This window comes from Gobius niger, assembly GCF_951799975.1.
Source record: "Gobius niger genome assembly, chromosome: 9".
NCBI lineage: Eukaryota > Metazoa > Chordata > Actinopteri > Gobiiformes > Gobiidae > Gobius > Gobius niger.
The window spans coordinates 15,410,038-15,434,091 of NC_136860.1; the positions used below are offsets into that span (position 1 = coordinate 15,410,038).

Here is a 24,054-nt window from a genome sequence, read left to right on the forward strand (position 1 = left end):
TAATGGCATTGACACATTCATAAATTTGGGAATATAGTGTATCTAAGCAGAACCAGCTTCATTTCAGGAATTTAATATATTCAACTGCAAAGAGTATTAAAGTGAAGTCTGGAAGTATAAATGTTATACAAATAAATAAAATGAGCTAAATCGACCACCTGGTCTTGCATTTTGATGTTAAAGGCGCTAGATGCAAGTTAGTCATTTTATGCTCACTACTGCCACCTCAGGTCTTATGCGTAACTGCAGCTTCTATATTAAGCTTGTGCATGACGGCACTTCGGACCCGAATGAACACCTTTTTGAGTGACAGTGCAGGATTTTAGAGGCAGTTGTGGTGAACAGGTCTGAGCTCATTCTACATATTAGGACATAGGGGGAGGAAAATACTTAGTTTTAACATTTTTAAACTCCGTATAGTCCCTTTAAGTAAGTAATAATATAGTATATATATCATTTTTTGTAAAGTCCTTCCTTCCCAAAACTTAGCAACTACTCAGAGTCTAGTCTCCTCCCGCGTTGACCAATGAGACGAGCTTTTCATGTGAACCAGCCAGTCAGGTCCAATCAGGAGGGGGAGGGGCTTGATCGTTTATTAAAATTCTGTTCCTGCTTTACTCATTTTGCAAACTAAAGGTTATTGACGGAAGTGAGCGGGGGAAGTCTTTAGGAGTTACTGCGCGGACGTTTTACTCCTCGTATCATTACGCCTCACAATATAGTCCCCCTTTTTATTTGCTTATAAAATCGACATGTTACATTTCTGTGTAAATATACTTTGCATGAAAACACTTCACGTAACTTTATTTAAATAGGGAACACGTGGAAGAGCTTGGTAGCTTCTATCGTGAGCTTTTTCGGAGCTATGTGACATGTGGGAGAGGCTGCGTATGTGCTCCGTTTGCCTGGCAGAGCGCACGGACAAAGACCAGACGGGGATATATTAACACGTCTAAAGTGAGGTAAGAACATATCTTAGTATGTAAAAACGGTGGCCTATTCCTTTAAGAGGGGAGGAATTGGATTGTTTACTTTCAAATTTCACTCTATCTCTCATCACTTTGCAAACTTACAGACTATCACTTTAATGAAATGCGTACAACTTAACAATAAGACCTTGCAAAATCACCATAAGATTGTTCCGATGCCATTATTTTCCGATGAGCACACGGCTAGGTTACTATACATTGCTCAATTTTGATTTCACTCTAAAAACTACAGCATGGTATCGGATTTGTTTAGGTACTCGCCAGTACAGGAGAAATCTATAGTGTTAAAACCATCCCGTGAAAGAGCCTCACCTTGACGTTTGGCGTGTAGAGATTTCGGAGAGAAGCCAAGGCGGCCGAGAGTCCATCCGCGCTGCCGCTAATCCACAAGGCCTGCAGCACACTGGACGAGACGCCTGTTTTCTTACTTTGGCCCTAGATGAAGGACACAAGCAGCAAGCACAATAGCACGCATAAGAGTGCAGCGCAAGCAACGTGTCCTTACATGAACCGCACTTTATTGAACCGGAGCTCATCAGAATCAAAGAGGAACGGAGGGTGGGAGGGAGAGTTACCTTGAAGATGTGTGCTTTGAGGATGTGGTGCCCTAGTTCCATGGTCTGCTGTCGATTGAGCTTGCCCTCCTGACGCGAGAGCATGAAGGCCATGAGAGCGTGCCCGGTCCTGCAGTACAGAAGACAGAGGCTACTTCAGTATACTGGAAAGATTTGAAGGATAATGTGCTGTCATGAACAAACAAGAATCTTTCAAGACTTTTTTTGATTTATTAAATATCAACAGACAGTGCGAGAGAACTACCGACTAACGGACAGACAAGGCATCGGCTTATGAGGTATAAACAAAGTGTTTGGAAAGACGTTCAACATATGAGAGTGTGGTCAGGGAAAGGGCAGTCAATTTACCTTTTATAATTAAATATTCACCAAAAAAGTGCACCTGCAGTCAATATGTGGTGAGAGGAAATTGAGGTAGAAAAGTGTTGCAGCCAGTGACCTTTCTTTTTCATTTTGAGAAAGTCGTGCAGTCAAGTGTGACATCATTTAGATACACGCCAAGCAGTACTTTTCCATAGTTTAGTGACCCCATGATTCATAGTTTTGTGGGATGAAAGCGGGAACTATTGTCTTAAGTCACAAAGCTTTGTTTTTCCTCAGTCTCATTAAAATGAACTGATTTGAGAAACACGGTGATTGTGGTGAGCTGTTGATTTGTGCCATTAAAAAGTCCTTCTCCAGGCAATGAGTTGTTTCAATGTGAACACATTAGCAGCCAGACAAAAAATAACAAAAATCCACGATATGACATTGGCTAATTATGCGCATGTCATTTAGCCACAATGACCTTTTGATTTTTGTTTTCATTTTAATTTTATATAGCTCAAGTGTTCAGGCCATGAAAACTTTAAATGTTCTTAAGCTTTACATCATTATAGTGTTAATTATTTAAGTCGTAAAAAAAAGGTTTTGATGTCCTTAAACTTAGTTAGGCATAGTTTCATTTTCTAAAGTACAAAACTAGTATGTTATGCAATGTGGCAATGCAAACTATCAGCCACATGTAATGCTCCACATAAGTACATTTTTATCTGCATCTCTCTGCTATTATTGATTTACGCCATGAAGACAGCACGGCCATATTTGACTTCATGCTCCAGTCATGAATAAGCCAAAAATATAAAAAAAAGTACACCCAACTAATATTCAACCCAAGTGTGAAACCCCTGGGCTTTCGGCTCCCACTTCTCTGACAAACTCTGAAGCTAATGAATGCAGAACTTCATTAAAAGGACACGCATGGCTGCAAATCACTTTGATCTGGTCAGAAATTCTCTCTCTCTCTCTCTTTGCTCCTGCCCGGGCGCAAATAGAGAGCGGCTGCACTGCTTTTGTCTGTGTGCTCACACCCAGTGCCAGACCGTGAACCTTTGTTTATTTAATGACGCTGTTGAAGCTCGGGAATGACTGGAATATGAAGCCCGGTTCACTCGCTAACGCCGCGGCTTGTGGTGAGGCAGACAGCAACAGCGAGGGGAATACAGTCCACCTGCATGCATGCATTTCGCTGTAATGTAGTGTTGACCGGTACGGGCAAAGTGGCAAACTGACCTCATCCTTCCTTTTTACACACAGGAATTGTTTACGAAAACCGGCACTATTTGTGTACAACTAAATGTGTGCTTTAGGGCAACTGATTCTTCGATTACATTATTTTTACAATGTCACTCGCTTGGTTGGATCCAAGGGCTACTGTACTTAGGAAGATTTATTTAGTATCTTATTAGTATTTTTGTTGTGACTCCACTTTTACAGCACTAATACACAATATATTCTATTAAGTATTAAAATTATGATTTTTCATTTGAACAAACTGCGATATTTTACCTCCAATTACTTTATGAAGAAAGCATAACTTGACTTTCCAAAATGTATGAATTAAATATCAATCAGTCCGATATTGATCAAAACATTTTGAAAAGGGCAAATGGGAGAAGCATTTTAAAAGTTGGAGTCTGAAATCTGGATTTAACTAAGCTACCTTTAAATCAAAAACATTTCTTGGTTTTATTTCTAAAACTGAATTGAGTATCAAAAGTATCAAAAGTATTGTGATACATGGTTTGCGATACGATACGATACAATACACGTATCACCACAAACACATATTGTGATATACAGCAAAATTACATTTTGTTCCAGCCCTTTTATTTACCCTTCTTTCTACTTTCTATTTTGAATACTTAAGTATTTTCAACAGCATATACATCAGCATTTTACAGTAACAATTTTAGCGAGCAACTTTTACTTTTGTTAGAGTAACATTTGACCAGAAGTATCTGTACTTTCACTATAGTAATGAAATCAACTTTGACCACCACTGCACAATTTCCATCAGGACATCAAATTCTCTTAGTCCAAGTTATGTCCGACGATCAAAAATAATAGGCATGAGTTTAATAAGAACAGAAAGAGACAGTTCCATTTCACCGGAGTGTGGAGGAAAAGTTTCCAATGTGAATAAATGATCTCATGAATAGCAATGAAGCTGCAGCAATCAAGAACCCGAGCAGCGTGTTGAACAGGGTCAAAGGGAAATCCAATGAAAGCAACACCGTCTGAGCAGCTGGAGGTGGTGTAAGTACAACACAAAGCACATTAGCATAGCTGATTACGTTAGCGCAGAATGTGTCATCTGTTTCACAATAAGGCTATAATTCAGTATACTGGCAACATGGTTATTATAGTGATGATGAGGATCCTTAATAAACTTTCAGAAATTACTCATGGTTCACTTCTGGCTGTTGATTTTTTCCGCACAAAAGCAAAGTTTATGGATTTTGGAACTAGTTTACACGTCTTTGTGATTTAAAACCGCACTGGGGGACATTAATGGCTACGTTGCTACGTCACATGAGCCAAAACCAAACGGTTGTTTAACGCTAAACGCAAACAAGACGTCGCCCATTTGCAGATGGCAGAACTGCTGGCATGAGTGTGAGTACGTAGGGCTATTCTACACAACAAAAAGAACATTAAAATGGCTTGAATGCTGAATAGTCTTGAGTTGTAACCAGCCAGATATGATATACTTTGTATGGATTTCAATTTGTGGTTCAAAGGTCCACTTCATGATTGACGTAGTTCCAGCCAAAGCACTTGATTCTACTCTATTTCATTTCAAGAGTTGTTCAGTCAGGTTTTACTGAATGCTGCAGAAAATACTGTTATGTTAGTGTTCAGAAAACTTACTAGCATTTGGTCTCTCCCAGTATATTCCTATAGCTCGCACAAAGACCAGACAGGTACGCATCAACTCGTCTAAGCTCAGGTAAGAACATATCTCAGAATGGAAAAAACGGTGGCCTGTTCCATTAAGCTCTTCAGACCTTCAGACCTCGAAACACAGTTGAAAAGAAAGAAAGACCAACCTTGGATCGCACAGAAAATCCGTACTCTCTCCGTCGGCCCTCCACACCAGCCACTCCCTGAACGACGGGTGGCAGAACATGCGCGTCTTGTCCCTCCGCTTGATCAGGAAACAAGACAAAAGCTCCATGCGCTGCTGAAAGTCCTCCCACGGCAGCTCCCCTCGGACGAACCCCGCGTTGATCGCCTGGAAGAGCTGCTCGTCCGTCAGTGGGTGCAGCGAGGCGAGCGCCACGTTCAGAATGGGCAAGGAGCGCTCGAAGGCGGAGTTGGTCATGAACTTCATGTTGCACTGCAGTTGGTAGAGCTCCGAGACAGAGACGGGAACCACTTTGTAGCTCGCGCTCTTGATGACCAGGTGGCCCTTTTCGAAGAGGTCCAGGGTGAGTTTGAGATACAGGTAGGAGCCCTGGCTGCGGGAGATGAGGTGGCTGCTCAGCTTGCTCACGGTGAGGGGGTCGGCCTTCCCGTTCAGGCTGATGTTGTTGGTGATGTCGCGGCTCCCGTTGACGCGGTACTGGATGTAGGCGTTGAGGTCGCAGCTGATTTCTTTGTTATCGGCGAAGTCGTCGAGAGAGATCTGGGTAAAAGGCAGCAGGCTGGTGATCTCCTGTCAGAGGTGAAGACAAACAACAAAATATCTTTGAGACACTGTACAGAAGCCTGAGAAGTAGTTCACGTTTGGAGACCATTTGCATGATATTTGTAGCGCCTCACTGTATTCTGTGTTATAGCTATGGACACATGCTATGGCTCGTTTGAAAGGTGAGACTCTAAGCTTCCGTAGGTGAAAACACTTTAATTGTATGTGCCTCGGTTCCTGAGAAACATAAGCTTAACAGAGGCTAGTTTTTTTTATCAAAATCACTTATGTTTTATGAAACACTCTTTTTAAAAAAAATGTTAAGGTCATCTTTATAATCATCAATCTACTATAAAAAAGTTTCAGTTTGAAATATGGTTCCTCAATTGAAACCACAGCTGTAACTAAAAGGTAATGTGTATGAATCCATCAAGTAGAAAAAGGAAAACTAAATTTGCACTGACATAAATATTTAATAATTAAATCATAAAACATCTCAAACATTCATAAAAGTTTACAATAAATATGCCGGATTGTAGATTTTCAACATATAATAACATAGGGATCGATAATCCTTTTTCCTGAACCCCTGTACATCCACAAAAGCTCGACTTGCTCTTGTGTAATTGCGCTACATCTATCGGCATTACAAATAATGCGGCATACCGAAACGCAAACAAAAGAATGCAAGCACCAGGGATCCTGTCATCCTAATCCCCGCTGTGTGCCAAACTATCAGCCTTAGTGTCTTTGAGCGGCGGCGAGGTGAACACGCTGAGCTATCTGACCAGAGCAGACTCCTCGCGCTGCCTCAAACGTGGCTCCAAGGAGAAAACGGACAGCGAGAGAGTATTAAGAAGCTAGGGGAGAGCGAATGGAAGTGGATGGGGTTCAGCGAGAGCAACCGGCGCACTTTGGAGAGGCCTGAACCAGGAGCTCACATTTCAATCTATGTCCTGGGGGGCTGTGCGAATCAATGCACCTTAATCCCGCAATCCGCTGCCTGTCTGCGGCTCGAGCAACAGAGGCTCAGTAAGATAACGCTTCCCTTTCTGCTTCAGCGTGCAGCTACAAATACACAAATAACACGGACGTGTACGAATCAGAGCGGGAGGTGAGCGCTGCATGAATCAAGATGCAGGTGATACAAAGGGAGAGAATGTGACGCTGATGTGGTGGAGATTGACGGTGTTGCTGTCAAAGTAGCATGCAGCAACAGTGATACTTCAGCTATATTCTGCTGTACTTACTATACTAATATCACAAAATACTCCCCATTTGTGTTGTCAAAACAGAGGGCACAAAGCGCAGCACGCCGCCTCAAGGCTTCAGTGAGCAGAATACCGAGCATCCGAATTACTGATTAATCACATTAAGTCGACCTCACCATAAAACAAATTTTAATTATGTCTTGCAGTTTCAAAATTAAAAATAAATGGGCTGAACTCGGAGTCAAACGGCGCATGCTAATGGCCAGCGGCGTGGGTCATTAAATAACAAGTGCTGTCCGTGTCAGTCAGTCAGCTACTCAAAAAAGTCCAGCGCCTCCGACTCAAACTGCTGCGCTTGTCAGGCAGGGCACATTTGTAGCAATCATCACACGAGTCCAGCCGGTCGAGGGTGAGGAGGAGGAGCGGGTAACCGGGTGTGACCTCTGGCATGAACGAGTAGCACAAAAGTAGCTCGCTCATACTTTTGTCTGACAGGCTGGATTTCTATGCCGCGCTATTCTGTCATCATGCTGTGGAGAGCTTTGCCATGGCTGCCCAGTAGGTTATCAAAACAATCCAACTGAAATCATGTTTCTGTACGGATGGCTCGGAAAGCACAATGGGGCAAGGGCTAGTGAGGAGTCTGCCTGGAGCTCCGCCCGCAGGCAGCAGTTAGAACTGACTTTACACAAACAAATTTTCACGCAACAATGTGGCGAGCAACTTCATGGCGCCGCGGTGAACTCACTTTGACCACAGAGCTGCTCAGAATCAATCCCATGTTAGAATATGGGAGGACAATTCAGCAGTTTTTTTTCCTATGATGCAACATACCCAAGGAAGTACAGATTGGAGTGCTGCAATAGAAGAATCCGAGAGGAAATAAGCAAAGTAAACAGGATTACAAGATGAAGTGACGTTACAACATGACTTATAGCTCAAAAAGTCCTTTTTGGACAATATGTCTCTTTTAAAGCTGTGGTCATTTGTGATGGAAAAACAGACCATGTGCGCTGCTGCGAGTCTAAATAGCGCATTTTCCTCCAGTGCAAATGAGGAAGTCAGAGGCTAAATTAGCAGTGTTAGCTTGAGCTCAACTCTGGACGTGCAGAGGGTCTGTGAGAGATAGAAAATGCGTTAAGGCAACAACTGAGAGATTTTACTCAACTGCCTTCAACTTTCACGGTTTGACAACGGAGCAATTCAGGTACTGCAGCTTTAAACGCGGATGATGAAAAAAGTTATGATCTAAAAAAGTAATATTCTTTTCGACAATGTTTAAGAAGGCGCTAATTCTTGTCAAGGTACGCCACACAAATATCTGTACAAAAACTCTAGACAGGACGTGGCCATAGTAACACGTTGGAACGAATGGCAGTTCTGGCGGCCATCTTGTGCAATGTAATCACATGGAAAACACCACTTGATACTATTCTATCTATTATCTATTCTAGTTATTTCACGGCTCTTTGATAATTGTGACTGACCTTATGCCAGATCTGACAAGAAAATTTAGTGTTTGCAGCTTTTCATTTGTTCATGGATTTTCCTCTGTCAAACACTTCAAATGATACAGTTCTATTTATATCAAATGACATTGTTTTCTACTTTAAAACAGTATTTCTCTACTTTTTAACACGACATGACCAATATTTATTGATCATGGGTCAGTGATACAGTGAATGCCAACCACTGAACCCCGGGAATGAATGGAGAGAACAATGCTAACACAGCTACACAACATGAGTAGTCAGACAGTTTGTATAATGTCCTCTCAGTCACTCTCAGTTTCACACTATATGATATGGCCAAAAATGATCTCACATTAACTTATTCTACTGTTTAGCTTAGCACATAGGAAAAAATCTGTCTTACTTTCTTTTAATTTAATCAGTATGAGGGGGGGGGGGAATAATCAATCATATCGAAAACTCAACAATTTGCACATTTTGGCCCAACAAATCACAGCAAAATAAAAGTCAACCACTGCTTTGCACAGCCCCGAGTCCGCTTACCAGCAGGTTGACCCGAACGGTGACCACCAGTTTGAGCCAGGGAGGAAATTTGGTGATAATTTTAGTGATGAAAGAGGCGATTGTGTCACCGTAGTCCGGCTTGTGAAATTCGGCTTCATTCAGCCCGTCGATCAAAATAATGTGGTCATCGTCTGGAATCTTCCGCTCTGGAACAACACACACAAAAAATTCAAGTTTATTTTATAACATCTTCGGGCTGCGGAGAGGTCACAGAGTTGTTTTTCTTTCCCCCGTTTATTGGCGCAACTCAATTTGGAGCTTTCAGAGATGTCGCGAGCAGTTATTGAGGTGCACTCTTCCAAACACCGGCTGGAATTTTAACTGAAATTGTCCACAAAATAACATCGAAGTGCAGCAGGTAAACTTTTGCAACTTCCTGTGACCCTCAAACTTAGACAGGCAATCGAAAGGCTCCCAACATTTGCTGAATGTCTCTCCCCGCTCTTCCCTCCCTATAAAGCTGTGCTGTCCTGTCCAATAAAGCCTGTGGGGATGAAGAAAAAAAAACACTGCAGCTGGTGGAATGTGAGTTTGATCCAAGCCAAGAGACTAAACTTTCCATATCGCTTCTCACACTGTCATGATATTGTAATTCTGGAATTTGTAGTTTTAATTTGTTGATATATCAGTTCAAATGGATTTTTTTCAGAGGGGATCTTTCGTTTTTGAATAAGCTTATTCAAATTTAGCCTTGTTTGTTGCCTTTAAAAGCTCAATAAAGAGGATATAAACAAGAATCTACAAGACAGGAAAGGTCTGTAGAAACAACTAAAGTGGAGGTTTGAGTGGAAAGAAATCCTCATTTTGTGAAAACGGGCCCTAACGTTTTATGTATATTTCTCCGAACTTTAGCCAAAGCGGTCTCCCAGAAAGGAAATGCTTGTTTTTGGATCACAGACTGCACTTGGACATGTCAATATTTGTGAATGAATATGCGTGGGAAACTTGCAGGTGCTGAACGATGTTATAGTTACTTTCTGAAAAGTTCCTGCTCACTTGCAAACAAAAACGTGATGAAATAAACATCGCAAAAGGTAAGTTTAGGTTCTTTTTTAAGTTTGATATTAAAACTAAGATGTTGAGGGAGGAAACCAGCTACAGCCAGTTAATTATGAGTTCATTTTATATAATAGTTTATCTGGCAAGCTGCAACAAAACACAGACCTTCCATTTTTTATATCAAACTCAACTCAATGTACCTCATAAACAAAACGACACAAACAGAAATCATAGTCTCACCGTTCCTCAGACCGATGAGTGGTTCCAGGACGCCCCTCCTGAAAGCCGCCAGCGGGTCTTGCACACAGGAGCGCAGACTGAGCATGCTCTGTAGATGCGGCTCCTTGAGGAGGAGCTCTCTGTAAGCGGTGAGCTGGTGGGAGCGGCAGAGCAGGGCCGCGATGCTGTGGACAAACTCCGGGACCAAGCAGGTGTAGGTGTTGTCGGCCTGGCAGTAATGATACGCAACCACCTGCGAAAACAAAGGACACATGGTTAGGCAAAACTGTTTATGTCACTATCCCACAGTGGATACATTTGTAAACAACATCTTTTTTCTGTATCTACACTTTCTTTTTCTAATAATTTAACAGAAATGTAATTTTTCCCAACAGCAGTGGACCAAGACATCATGTAGCTTGATGTCCTTAAAAAGTCTTCTTTTTGCCAACAGTAAACATCTGTTCAGCAGGCAGCAGTGGAAATGACTAAGTAAAAACAAACTCTCAGTCAGTAATGTAATGTTGGATATGAAAAAGTAGAGGAAAGATCTGTTTGATGCAATCAGTATTGTAATCTAAAAGAAATCTCTACGTGTTGGCTGCTGTGAGAGGAGAGGATCATGGGCGATGTAGTTTTCTTTCCCACAGCAACAAAACAAAGCATTTTAGGCTCTGATGACAATTCAATATTTTGACTGATCACTATGATTTTTGCATTTTAGTATTCCCTACCATCTCACTGACATGGCAATTTACATTTTGTATTGGCAATGACTGTATTAAAGTGACAGTCTGGAAGTTTAAATGTTTTACAAATTCTATAAAATGTGCAAAATCGACCAGCTGGTCTTGAATTTTGATATAAAGTAAGTAATAATGTATATATATTATTTGTTGTAAAGTCCCTCCTTCCAGTAAGGAGGGACAGGATTAGTTTTCAGCAACTAATCAGAGTCTAGTATCCTCCCGTGTTGACCAATGAGACGAGCTTTTCCTGTGAACCAGCCTGTCAGGTCCAATCAGGAGAGACGGGAGGAGCTTGTTACTTTTAATAATTCTGTTCCTGCTCTCCTCATTTAGCAAACTAAGAAGGGCTGTCTGGTAAAAGAGGGGAAGGATTTGATGGCTTACTTTTAGATTTCACTCTATCTCTCCTCACTTTGCAAACTTACAGACTATCACTTTAAGATCCAATATATTAATCTGTGACATTTCTGCCTTAAACCAAATCTAATTCGACCCATCCCAGTTAAAACAGGTGATGTGAGCTCAATGGTTAACGCTTGCTTAGGTCATTACTTGACACTTCTATTAAAAGAAAGCAGTCAATCTCAGGAGGCGCTCGAGAATGAGACATCCAGAAGGGCAGGCTGCTGCAGCGGAGTTTCAAATTGCACCTGATTCAGTGGGAAATGAAGGCACGGCAAAGGTGTGGAGGCTACAGAGCTGCCCCTGGGATGGATGACACACTTACAGAGAGAGCAGGCGGGGAGGCAGACGTGTTCATCTGCCGCGCCACTCGCACTGATGACGACTAAGTACTGGGAAGACCCGCCGCTTTGTAGCATGTTCGCGTCAGACCAATTAAGATCTCTCTGCCTCCATGTTCATTACTTAATATCTGTGCCGCGCCGTTTAGCTCCGGCGTCGCTGCATCCATGCTAAATCCGCTCGCCGTTTTGAAATGCATAGTGTGCGCTCATTGAATCTTTGACACGTCAAGCCGAGCATTTTATTTTATTTCATAGTGGAGGGGCGCCTCAATAGATGGGATTCCTGCTAGCCCGCTGACAGACTGTTTAGCGCCTTCCACCAGCGGAAATTACGTGTCAGACGAAGCATTTCTCTTGACAAAAAGCAATGTTTAGTGAATACTTTTCCCTCGCACCATCTCCCCCCAAAAAAGACAGAATGCAAAATTTAAAAGAAACTACTGCCAAAGAATTTACTATTTCAGAAAAGTTATCAAATGCAATAAACCTGTAAGCTCGACGGATTGTGCCACTGTTTGCTGGTTAATAAGTAAAAACGCTCATGTCAGACAGTAATGATCTCTGTGGTCGGTTGGGGGACTCTCTCTTCAAATGAATGATTAAAAAGAGCTGACAGAATTTGACAGAAGCTACCCGCTGTTGCATCACACATCACAGGAACACAGCCCCGCAGGCAGGCAGGCGGCAGAGGAGCCAGTTGGAAACACTTAACACAATAAGTGGCTTGAGGGATTGTAGCTTGGGTTACAAAGATATTCAAATGGGCCACGGTGGCATGAGATGAGCTGTCGGGGGGGTTCCACGTTGCCGATTGCCAGAGAATTGTCGCAAAGTTTCCCCAGTGCGCGGAAGACGAGCTTGGTGAAGGAGTGTAAACAGTAAATATTAGAAGAAAGAAAATGTAAGTGAAGAAAGCGGCCTTTTAAATCCTTGACTGCTCTGAACTGGACTGTGCAGAAGAGTGTGCAGATGAGTCAGCCCTCTTATGTATTTCATATTACTGTCTGTTGTTTTTCTTTACAAAATATATGATTTCAACTCTCTCTCAAAAGTGACCGTCTGGAAGTTTAAATGCATTTCAATTTTTTAAATGTACAAAATCAACCACCTGGTCTTGCATTTTGATGTAAAAGTAGGTAATAATACATGAATAAATATTTTTTTGGTAAAGTCCCTGATCTCCGCAACTAATCAGAGTCTAGTATCCTCCCGCGTTGACCAATGAGACGAGCTTTTTCTGTGAACCGGCCTATCAGGTCCAATCAGGAGGGGGGGGGGAGGTGCTTGATTGTTTGCTTTTGAAAACTCTGTTCCTGTTCTCCACATTTTGCAAGGGAGGAATTTGATCGTTCACTTTCAAATGTCACTCTGTCCTCGCTTTGCAAACTTACAGACCATCACTTTAAGTTGTAATGACCACTTTTGACTGATATTGACCGTTGGGGTAGGGTAGTGGATTTTAAACACTTACCCGCGTCTCCAGTTGTGTCTGGCTTTCACTAACCCTCCTGCACATCTCAATAGTTCAAATGCATTTATAATTTATCAGTAATATCAATCTGGACTCGCACCCTTGGGTTGCAAAAAGAAACTGACAGAACAAAGAGCTTTAATTTAGCTCAGAAAGAAATCAAAACCGCATTCTACAAAGTGAGCAAATGTACCTTACTTATCTGTAATTGGACTATTTACAAATGATTACAATTTACTTTGCCGCACACAGTCGCACTTGGGTTTGTTAGAAAAGGTCTGTGCACAGAGTAAGCACAGTCATTTGGAAAAATAATGATGGTCCATTGGTAGATAGTGTCATTCACAGGGCTACTGCATTGTGCGAATTGCCTTCTTAGTCATCAGACATTTGGATCACACGTAATGCTGTGCTGACAATATGTTCTTAATACAGCTTAATTAACAGCTCTTCTTAAAACGGATCTCAGAGGAGACCAGGCCCTGCAGGCAGCAAATACAGATGTCTGCTTTTGCTTCTTTACAGGAAAATAACCAATGAAATAATTATTACATTTGCACCATTGATTGCAAGGCTCTCCAGCTTGTGAAGATTTTAATTGGGAAAACGAATGGTGCACCACCTAAGGTTTTCATTCGCGAGGTTTTTCCTCTTTGTTAGAACCGAAATGCTGCTGAAGCTCACATTGAACTCCCCTTTTAGTCCACTACATACACAGACCAGATCAAACAAGGCCGTGATATTAAAGTTTTAATACAAGGAGAAGAGATAGCGCTGCGCTTAATAACCTCTGCAGCTGCCCAACACTGATCCACAGCTCATAACTCAGATATCAGAAAGATCGAAAAGACACAGCCCAGACAAGACAGTGAAAATGTTCCTAGTTTCCCTTTTAATACTTAGCGATATTTACCTAAATGCTTGCAGATTGTGTCCAACATGGCTGTAATTAAATCATTTGATGCGGAAAGGATAAATGCACCCACACTTTTATATTTATTACAACAAGACTACTGAGACTGGTGCAGAATTGGCCTTGTAGGATTTGAAACTAGTTCAAAAAGCTTAAACGCTAATGTCGTACCTTTGCAGCCAGGCGGCGGACAGCCTCCTCCCTGCGCCTCTGGATCTCGGGCGTCCCAGGACAGCTGCTGGTCCTCAGGGTGTTCGAGGCGCTGGAGGGAGGGGTGGGCTGTGGAGGCTGGCTCAGGGGGAGCTCTGCGCTTTGTCCCGGGCCACCTAACAAAACCACAGTCACACGTGTTAAACAGAACAAGGACCAGCAAAGACTTTTACAACGTTAGGCTGTGTTACTCATTGACATTGACCATCTTCAAGGATATGCTTCTTTTTTTCTTTTTGTGGCTTTTTTGCTTTTCCCCATAGTGTAATGTTAGTATATAACAAACGTAATGGAAGGAAGTCTTTGTTTCATTCATAAATGTTTACATAGTTCCGTTTGGTGAGGTCATCTCCTCATGAACAGATGTAAGCGCTTGGCTTTAATTCTCTACAGAAGCGATTGACAGCTCCAGCTAGCTTAGAAAGTCTTTACACTCTCACGAGTCTCATCCTGATCATTTTAGCTACATTATATTGCCATCTATCCATGCATCAGCTCCAACAGTTGCAGACACGTAGTTCACTCTCTGTAGAAATGAAAGCTCCGGTGCTCAAAAAGATTTTACCATGCCAAACAAAATATTTTGAACTCTTGGACGCCTCATTATTATACTCGAATTTAAAGGTACATTGTGCAACTTTTCATGTGTGTCTGTATTTTACCTTGTAGTGACCCAGCAGCTGTGTGAGTGGTCAGCATAGCACCTTTACTTTCAATCACTGTGGTTTCAACAACACTCAACGATCAATTGTTCTGTAGGTTTTCTAATGAGAGGGTCCATCAGCAGAGAATACCTTCCACACAATTGATCCTGGAGCGTCCTAAAGACCACTGTGATGGGCAGTAAAGGTGCCATGCTGACCATCCGTACAGCCGCTGGGTCACTACAAGGTCAAATACGCACTTTTTCCACATAAAAAGTTCCATAATGCACGTTTAAATTAAAAGCGTGTAAAAGTAATTCCACCGTGTCATTTTTGTGCACACAAAACATATGGACTCTTTTTGCAGGTACAAAGGGAAGTGAAGCAGTTTAAAAAAGTCTATAAACAACTGCTGTTAGAGTTAGCCAGGCATGCTTTGTAGTGAAGACAATTTGAGTGCTGAAATGGACGGAGTAAGACTAGGGAGCAGCACCTATGACACCAGCATTTTAAAGTTCAGCGTTTTGAGGTCTTGAAAATTACCCTTTGGGGATGCGCTTGGGCTGTTGGATGCGATCTGCCTCATCCGCCCGCCGTGACAGCTCAGCGCCACGAGCCGCGAGATGATGGCCGTTTTCCCGTAGCCCACGCTGCCTACGATCACCGCTCCGTGGGTCTCCGCCGTCTCACTGGCTTTGAGAACGTCCTCCAGCTCCTGAAACAGCCAGTCCCGCCCCACGAACACGGAGTCTGTGGTGATACTGGGCACCTCGAATAACAAGGGCTTGAGCATGATGTCCGCCGGTTTGTAGGGAGCAAATCGACCTGAGCGGGAAGACAAAGAAGACACATGAATATACAACGCAAAACCGGTATTGGCACACTTTAAAGTTGTCCTGGATATGGTCAAGTACCAGGCAGGTTTCCAGTAAAATAGCCAAGAATGTGAATGTACGCAGTCTAATTAAAGGTTTTAGTAGAATAACTAAAAGGAGTGTTGGGATGAAAGGTGAGGATGTAGAGGAGAGGGTTAAATGAAAGCAGAGGATTCATACTGGCAGACACCATTTATTGAGTTGACATAATGAGCATGTAGCATACAACATCTTAGACCAGAGGTCACTAAACGGCGGACCTCGGTCCGGACCCATGTGCCAGCCCATCCGGACCCGAACCTTGGATTTGAACTTTGGACCCGACCCAGACTCCCCTCAGATGAGCGGCTGCATGTGCACTCTCTCTCTCTCTCCCTCTCTGACTGCAGAGTGGTAAACTACAGCTCAGATGAACAGAAAGAGAAAGTCCTACATCTTAGCTCCCTGACTCTTTAAAAAAAAAAATTGAAACGGTTTTGGAATGACATGGCTCGGTAAAAAAAATAGCGGAAGACGCACTAGTTAAATATGCACGCACGATCGTAATGTGCAAATAACGCGGCTGTTTATCGATTGGCAGCGAGCAGGTCCGAACCTGGACTAAACCAGGACTAAACCGGGACTAAGCCAGGACTAACCCTGGACTAAGCCAAGGCTAAGCAGGGCTCAGTGTGTTGAACTGAGCAAAGAGGAGAAACACATCACTGTCATATATTACGTATGTGCACATTGTGTATAATCGAGGCTACAGTAGCCTATGCATTCTGATACTTAAAAGTCAAAACCTATTTTTAAAGCAAAAACAAATACAGGATTCAATTAATTGCATTATTTTCTAATCACAGTAATAGATTTAATATAGGCTTAAACATCCTTATATAACCGTGAATTAACCCCGTATGTTCCAGACCTTTGCTTGACAATATTTGTTCAAATTGGACTTTGGTGAAATTTAATTTGTGACCCATGTCTTAGACAATATAATTTACTATGTATATTGCCTAATTTTAAGGGTTTTGGGACATAAACAACCACAAAAAAACACTTCAGAATCCCTACAGATATGACAACGGCAGGAAATATCTGCCAACTGAATAAGCTAACTAAAAACAAGGTGAGCTTATTCAGTCATATGGATCTTAGTTTTTACGGTTTGGATCCAGCACACTTGGCAGTGCATGTCTTTTCATAAAACGGTTTGGCCAATGACACTTGAAGATGCAACCATGTTTGGAGAGAAGAATGAGAGAATGACTCCACATCGGAAAAACAAAGCCATCACAAGAGGATGTATCAGCATTGCAGAGAGCGCAACAGCTTAAGTCTGGTCAGGACAATACTTAGTTTTATGAAAGCAAATCGGGTTTAGGGTAAACAGTCAGTGCTGATGTACTTTTTTACTTCCTGTGAATAGGGTTTATCAGTTTACTAGCTGTATGTTTTGTATATTTCAAATTCTCAGCTAATATAATATAATAATATAATACGACACCAAATACCAAAGCACTGGAGTCATATGGAGTCATTCTGCTGATACGAGAACTGAACATAAATCTGCTTCCAGTGATTTACTGCATAGATACTGATATACTCCACAGTTTTGTTTTTTTTCTTTACCTTTTGAGTCGTGAGGCGGTCTCCCTCCGGTGTTGTGCCAGGGGAGGCGGATGGAGGTGCGCAGGGGGGTGTTCCGCTGCTCATCGAGGAAACTCAGGTCCTCCAACTTGGTGGAGCTGGTGGCTGCGGACAGAGACAGAGCAGGCGCGAGGCGACGATCAGACACTTCATTAGAGCACATCTCACAGTGCGGCCGAGTTTAGTGACACACCGGCATGTCAGACACAGTGACGAGAGGAGAGGCCCAGTCTGCTGACAGCTGCAGTTTGCTCCGGGCATTGTGTGCAGGTACCAGTAATGGCTAAAAGAGAGGCTGTAGCAGATTTGAGCTGACTGTTAAAGAGAGGAGTGAAGAGTCCCAAGGGGTGTAAGAGGAAGGATACAATTGACAAAACTTGTCCTTAAAAAAAATACAAAAGTTATCATGGGGGGAATTACTGTACACTATGCAGGCAGACTATATCTTATTGGGAATTGCCTACAGTGCACAGACTTGGCATGAAGTTTAGATTTAATGATGAAAAGTTAGCAGATTAGGGGCCCTATACTCAGCATTTAAGCACCATCACTTGTGTGTAGTTCCTTTATCTATATACTGTAGCAATGATCAAATAGAGGAGTCAAAGGAAATCCCAGATCAACACTGAGTCACCGCAGTAATAATGGAGTATGACAAAGACAGTAAAGATGGTGTCAAACATTTCATAAAATTACAGTGTGGCAGCAATAACATGTTAGAAATGTGTGGAAGCCATGGAAGAGCGCGAGATCAATTGAAGCTTGTGAGACCTCATTCAACAACAATAAAAAAGAACTGGAATTTCTGGTTCCTGACAAATAAAGTTACCTCCCATCTTAGCTGCATCAAGGAGTTAATAATGTCTTGGTAAATGTTTGTCATTAAGTGTGTTTAGGTTTACCTGTAAATTGCTGCTTTTTCTATATTGATTTTCAACACACTGTGGTTGGTGGTCGTATAGGTATAACATTATACTCATCATGAGACAAAACAAAAAGAAACCATAGAAACTAAACCATGATTCTAGTTTAATATATACATTAGAGCTGTGTAATTCATTGTGATTGAATAAAAAACGGGGAGTATATTTTACAAACAACAAAATATCCTATCTTCACTAGGTCTTGCCATCTTTAAAACCTGCAAACCGTAAACTTTAGACCTCGAATGTCAATGTAAGCATTCGTATAGTAGATCATCTTATATATGGATGTGTTTAAAGTGAGCACTCGGAGAGGAACCTTGAATACTTGTTAGAGGCAACAAAGTGGCACAATACATAGGCCTGTCTGAATCAATCAGACTAATATCTTTACTGTTAGACAGTGGTAACCACTCTGTCACTCCTTTATGCACTTCAATTTGCTGCAAATGTTTTTGGTAAATAGAGGAAGGAAAGTGTGCATGAAGTAAACTAAAACCTTCAGGCTGTGATTGCAAAAGCCTTTTTTGTCTTTAAAGAATGACACATGCTCTTGTAATATAATAAAGATGTGCATTAGGCTTTTACTGTGTGTTCAATAGGATCTCCATGGTGATGTTTGCGCTGGCCCTGGGTAGACACTGGACAAATCTCTCGCTTTCTCTCTCACACACTTTCTCTCACTCTCTTTTTCACTGGAACTGGAACCACTTCGTCTCGCGCACAAGTATCTAAAAAAACCTGCCTGCAACCAAGCTCTGATTGCCTTGACGATTTGTCAGTGGAAGTATACATTCTTTTTCTATATAAAGTTATTACATGGAAAACAGCATGACGGTTTTCTTTACCTTTAAAGTCACCCGAGTCCCTTTCTCTGTGTCTCTCTCTATCTCTTCTCTCTCTCTATGCACCCCCCTCTATCTTTTGAATTGTCTACACTTCTCTCCCTCCTCACACTAAGGGAACTTACTTCATGGAATGTCCCAGTAATTAACTCACTGCTGACAAGACAGGAACCGACGAGGCTGCCATTGATTCATTTTCCAATAAAACTAAATGAAGCCTGTCACCGTTTAATTGGAGAAAGGTGGATTTATCGGTACACTTAACAAAGCATATTACCATCCTCGGGTTAGGAAGGGCTCCTACAGACGTGATTAGGACGTATTGTCAACTGATCATCTCACCTTTTCAACTTCATTTCATTCCATACCATTCCATTCCTTAAAGTAGCAGTAGTATTAGTTGTAGCAGCTCCAGTGCTTTTCCAGAAGTGCAAAATTGCACCAGAAACCTTACATTATTGACGGTCAAGTGACATGTCTTGCCTAAGGACACAGGGTGGGAACTGTTGACGTTCATGTTTGTGGGAAATCCCTCAAACCACTAAGCCACCATTGCCCCTTATAAAGTAGTAGTATTTAGCTGTATCATAATAGTAGTGGACTGCAATAGGTATCGATACAGACGGCCTCTTTGCAAATGGCCATATATGGTCATGTTCGAAGCAGCCTGAGGGAGAATGAAGAAGAAAGAAAAAAAAATATATATGAACTTCCTCCCGTTTCTCCACCATTACTTTAACAAATGCTGAATTATGAGAAGGAGAGAAGCAAAGTGGTTCAACAGCCAACGCTAACCAGGAAACAATGCTAGCTTCATGCTACATATGCTAAAGTTAGCGATGCAATGCTAACGAGTTTCATTTTTTTCGCTTCTACTCAACAATTTTCTGTGGAAAAACATCCATATAGACCCAATTTTGGCTTGACTAGATCGGTGTGTTAAATATGTTCATAGTCCGCCTGAAAACGGCTGAAAAGAGTGAAAAATAGAAATTCCCATGAAAGGTTTTCTTCCCCCTTGGCTAGGCCACGCCCCCTTGTATGACATGTTGCCCTATGTATCTATGGGGAAGTGTCATAGTTGAAGGGTTTGTAGTGGTGGTAGAAGCACATATCGTAGCACTAGTAGTAGTAGTAGTAGTAGTAGTAGAATAATAGAAGTAATACTACGATAGTAATAGTTTTAGATACATTTTAACACAGCCTGTGCTATCCCTAGCTCATAAATACACTTTCCCTCAATATATTCAATGTAAACAACTACAAGCACTACTTACATCACATTCCTGAACCAAAACAGAGCTTCTTTTTTAACTCCCAAAATAAAATATACACCATACGTAGCCAAGCGGGCAGGGGCAGGCTGCAGGGAGTTTGGAGTCGGTCCCTGGAGAGTGGATGAACTGGCGGAGGGCACAAAGCGTTCTCTCTGCCCCAGTGAACTCAGTCAGCTGCGGCGGCAGCTAGAGCACATACAGAAAGGGTCTGCCTGTCCCCCTCTCCTATTCCCTCTGCTGTCCCCAGCCTGTCACCGTATCCACACCACGAGGCAGTGGAGCAATGAAGGCAAGAGTGTCAGAGGGGGCAACACTGGAATATTCTCTAAATGTGAATGGGAAATGGCTGCAAATGGTGGATTATGTTGGGCATGCAAGTCTTTAATAGTTTATTTTTATTCTTTATGATGATCCAGTCCTACCGAGATTTTTCACAGGTAGGTTTATCCATTTATTCCTTCATGTTGCATCCTTCCACATTAAAGGGACTATACAGAGTTTAAAAATGTTAAAATAAAGTATTTTCCTCCCCCTACATGTTCCAGCCATGTCCTAATGTGTAGAATGAGCCCAGACCTGTTCAGCACAACTGCCTCTAAAATCCTGCACTGTCATAAAGGCATAAAGGTGTTAATTCGGGTCCTAAGTGCCGTCATGCACGAGCGTAATATAGAAGCTGCAGTTACACGTATGACCTGAGATGGCAGTAGTGAGTATGAAATGGCAAGCTCTAGTCCCTTTAAGGTGAATGGGCACAATGTGATAGAAGCATCTTGCATAAACCATCGATACCTCCATTTTCTATCCTCTATCTATCCCGTTTGGCTACAGAAAAATAAGCCTTGCGTAATTTAAATGTTTAAATCAACAAAATAATCGTTGGGAAATAGTGTTTAATATTGTATCCAGTGGAATAAAATTTGACAAAGCAGACCTCCACCAAGGCATTATTACCTTGCTATTGTCAAATGGTCTAAATTTATAACAGCCTTTCCATCTACATTAGGCACCAATAGAGTGAAGAGTGGGGAGAGACAACCAGCAAACTATCAGAGCTGAGACTCAAAATCGACAACGCCAACAACAGAAGAGTGCTCCCCAGCAGGGCTGTACTGGCAGAAAAAAATCGGCCCGGGACTTTTCGGTCAAGACCGGCCCTCTAAAAAAAAAAAAAAAAGTCATATTCAATGCAATAGTCGAGGTGATGAGCCCTTGGCTTGAACTAAAGCAGTATAAGCTACGAATCGAGGACAATAGTTGCATTTTGTTTCTGCCAAATTCAAGCTAGCCCCTCATAGCACTCAACACTTTAATCTTGTCATTTACAATTTGATGGAACTTTTATAAAATTACTTAACAATCTTAAAATGTGTGTTCCGTTAATGAAATTCCTTTCGCGACTGCAACACAAATAAACTTCTCAAAACCAACCAAATGATCCCACTGTAGATTGAAGATGAAACGGTAAAACTCACCACGGAGTTAGAGAGGTGTGTAGTGACGACAAGGGGCAAGACGGAGTCACCTGACAACTCCCAGCATGCACTTCTTTGCAAACATTTGTCTAAAATAATCTATAAAAACCTCTGTAAAAAATAGAGGTCTAAGGTTCTGTGGGTCCTGGAGTTACAATAAACTATTTCCTCTTACATTGGCAATGTGAGGGGCATGAGTGTTATGTCCGAGAGACCCATTGCTCATTATACGAGATTATCTGGGAAGCACAACTCAAGAAAGCGCCACCAGAAGGGTACAAAAGGCGTCACATCCCTCTACTGGAGGAGTTGTGTAATTGCGTCTATGTAATGATAGAGATACTAAAGGCATTTCCGGCTAATTGGACAAACAAAAGTACGTCGGCCCACCGGGAAAACTCACGAATCTCCCGATGGCCAGTCCAGCCCTGCTCCCCAGATTTTTGCTTTATGCCTCTCTTGATCTTAAATGGAAACAACTAAAACTAATAATTGGCTCCATTGATGCCTCCTTCTGGTTAGTGTTAGTATTGTTTTTTTTATACATGCCACTATTACCTAAAAGTGACTCCTTAATTATGGAATATCATACCTCACCCCTAAAAGCCGAAATGTGTATTAACAGCAACAATGGAAAGTCTTTACAAAACGTGAGCTTACCAAAATCATGACTTGATAATGCCTTTTTCTCATTTGCGGGTAATGTTTTCTCCCGTTTTGCCTTTTGTCGAGCCGCGCGGCACCTCTCAATGTTCCCATCTCTCATAATGCTCTATCCCTGCTCCGCGTGCTGATGAAACCTGCGCATAACACCTTGAAGTCGGCGCCGTCTGCGGTGGACTTTGAAGCTCCACATTTGTCGGGTCATATTTCTGATGAAAATATTCGCTCTTTTCTTTGGGCATATCTAACCTTTGAAAACACTACAATAGGGAGAGGTCCTTAGCTCCACCGGCCCAACACAAAGCCTCAGTATCAGCCAGACTTGACTCCCAGACCTGCTCACTTTTTTCTTTCTTTTTTTCTTCACACAGATGCACAAGTTCATTGTAATCTCGTATAACCTTTAGATGAAGTAGAATGTGTGTTTGAAAGGTTGAAACAGAGGATTCTTTTGAAAACTTGCAGAACTGAGAAATAGTTAGCATTACAAAAAGACACACTTTCACAGTCACATTTACTGAAGAAGTGGCTTTACAGAAGTGTTTTGTAAATTCATGTCTTTTGTCATGTTTTTTGTATTTTCATCAACATAATATAGAATGCATTTCAGTTTCAAAATAAATACAGTATAGAAGGAAAATTTATTTTTGATAACGAGGACAAATCATGGAAAAACACTGCATAACATTTTACCTATTAAGAATAAAATAAAACTCTCGAACGCCCCTCGAACCTGCCCCTGAATATAAGCAGTAAGCGTCTCCATGGGCATTTACAGCTTTTATTTGAATAAAGGTAGAGTAGAGCGCTGTCCTCTCCGTAATGCTTTATTTTGCAGCAGGAAAAAAAGTGTCTAGCGTATGATTATGAACATATTCGATAACGTTGAAATGTTTGTTTATGCTTTGAGTTCTGCAACATGTGACCTGTGATTTTCCGCAGTGTGGCTTTAAATACCGATATAACGTAGACTTTGCACGACATTCATTCTTATTCAGGAACACACTATGGGCGCCGTCATATTGTGTTCATGGCCAAATTATAGGTCTGACTTGAGCTGATTTTTGGTTTCTTAAGTAACAAGCAACATTTCTGACAAACCGCACACAGCCAAAGCAGAGTGAAAACAGGTACTGAGGAAAAATATCACTAAAAATAATCTACGGCCACTTTTTCATTCTTGCATTCTTTCATTCTTGTTCTGTGATCAGTCTGAGAGGCAAACTAATTTCCTTTGAGCTTTATCGCATTGTTTATTCCTATTCCATTCCAATCCTCCATTGATTTTAAAGAGGGGGTATTATGCTTTTTTCAGCCACATAGCACCAATCTATAGCACACTACAATGATGATGAAACCTTCTGTTGGTCTGTCAATGCCGTAAATAAGAATAACTGCCTTGTATAAAATTGCTCTTTCAAAATGGCGTTAGCAAATGACTTGAAATAGGCCTCTGTCTCTTTAAGAACCTCTGACCCTTTGCGACACGCCCCCTCCACACGCTGTCTGTGGCATCACAACAACACTGCGCTTGTTGTCTCAACAGTATTGAAACTACGATCGGTGCATTTTAATTTTTATTGTTGGAAAGGAGCTACTGTTTATCACTTTGTGAACAATGGCCACACAGGATATTATTTGGAGACG

The 24,054-nt window shown here is 41.8% G+C and overlaps 1 protein-coding gene across 5 annotated transcripts in view; it reads right to left on the bottom strand.

Moving 5' to 3' along the window:
- The window catches only part of LOC306967699 (protein TANC1-like), a gene marked incomplete at its 3' end in the record, with an annotated part of 145,870 nt that overhangs the window by 23,150 nt on the left and 98,666 nt on the right, over nt 1-24,054 (bottom strand). For all 5 annotated transcript variants that reach the window (XR_013793202.1, XM_079562818.1, XM_079562817.1 and 2 more), the window contains 8 exons: nt 17,207-17,329; nt 15,258-15,539; nt 14,032-14,186; nt 10,003-10,234; nt 8,743-8,909; nt 4,936-5,543; nt 1,565-1,673; nt 1,302-1,424 (listed from right to left, as the gene is read on the bottom strand). Coding sequence is in view for 4 of the 5 variants with exons in the window: in XM_079562818.1 (XP_079418944.1) it covers nt 1,302-1,424; nt 1,565-1,673; nt 4,936-5,543; nt 8,743-8,909; nt 10,003-10,234; nt 14,032-14,186; nt 15,258-15,539; nt 17,207-17,329 (1,799 nt within the window). The remainder of the gene's footprint in view (nt 1-1,301; nt 1,425-1,564; nt 1,674-4,935; nt 5,544-8,742; nt 8,910-10,002; nt 10,235-14,031; nt 14,187-15,257; nt 15,540-17,206; nt 17,330-24,054) is intronic.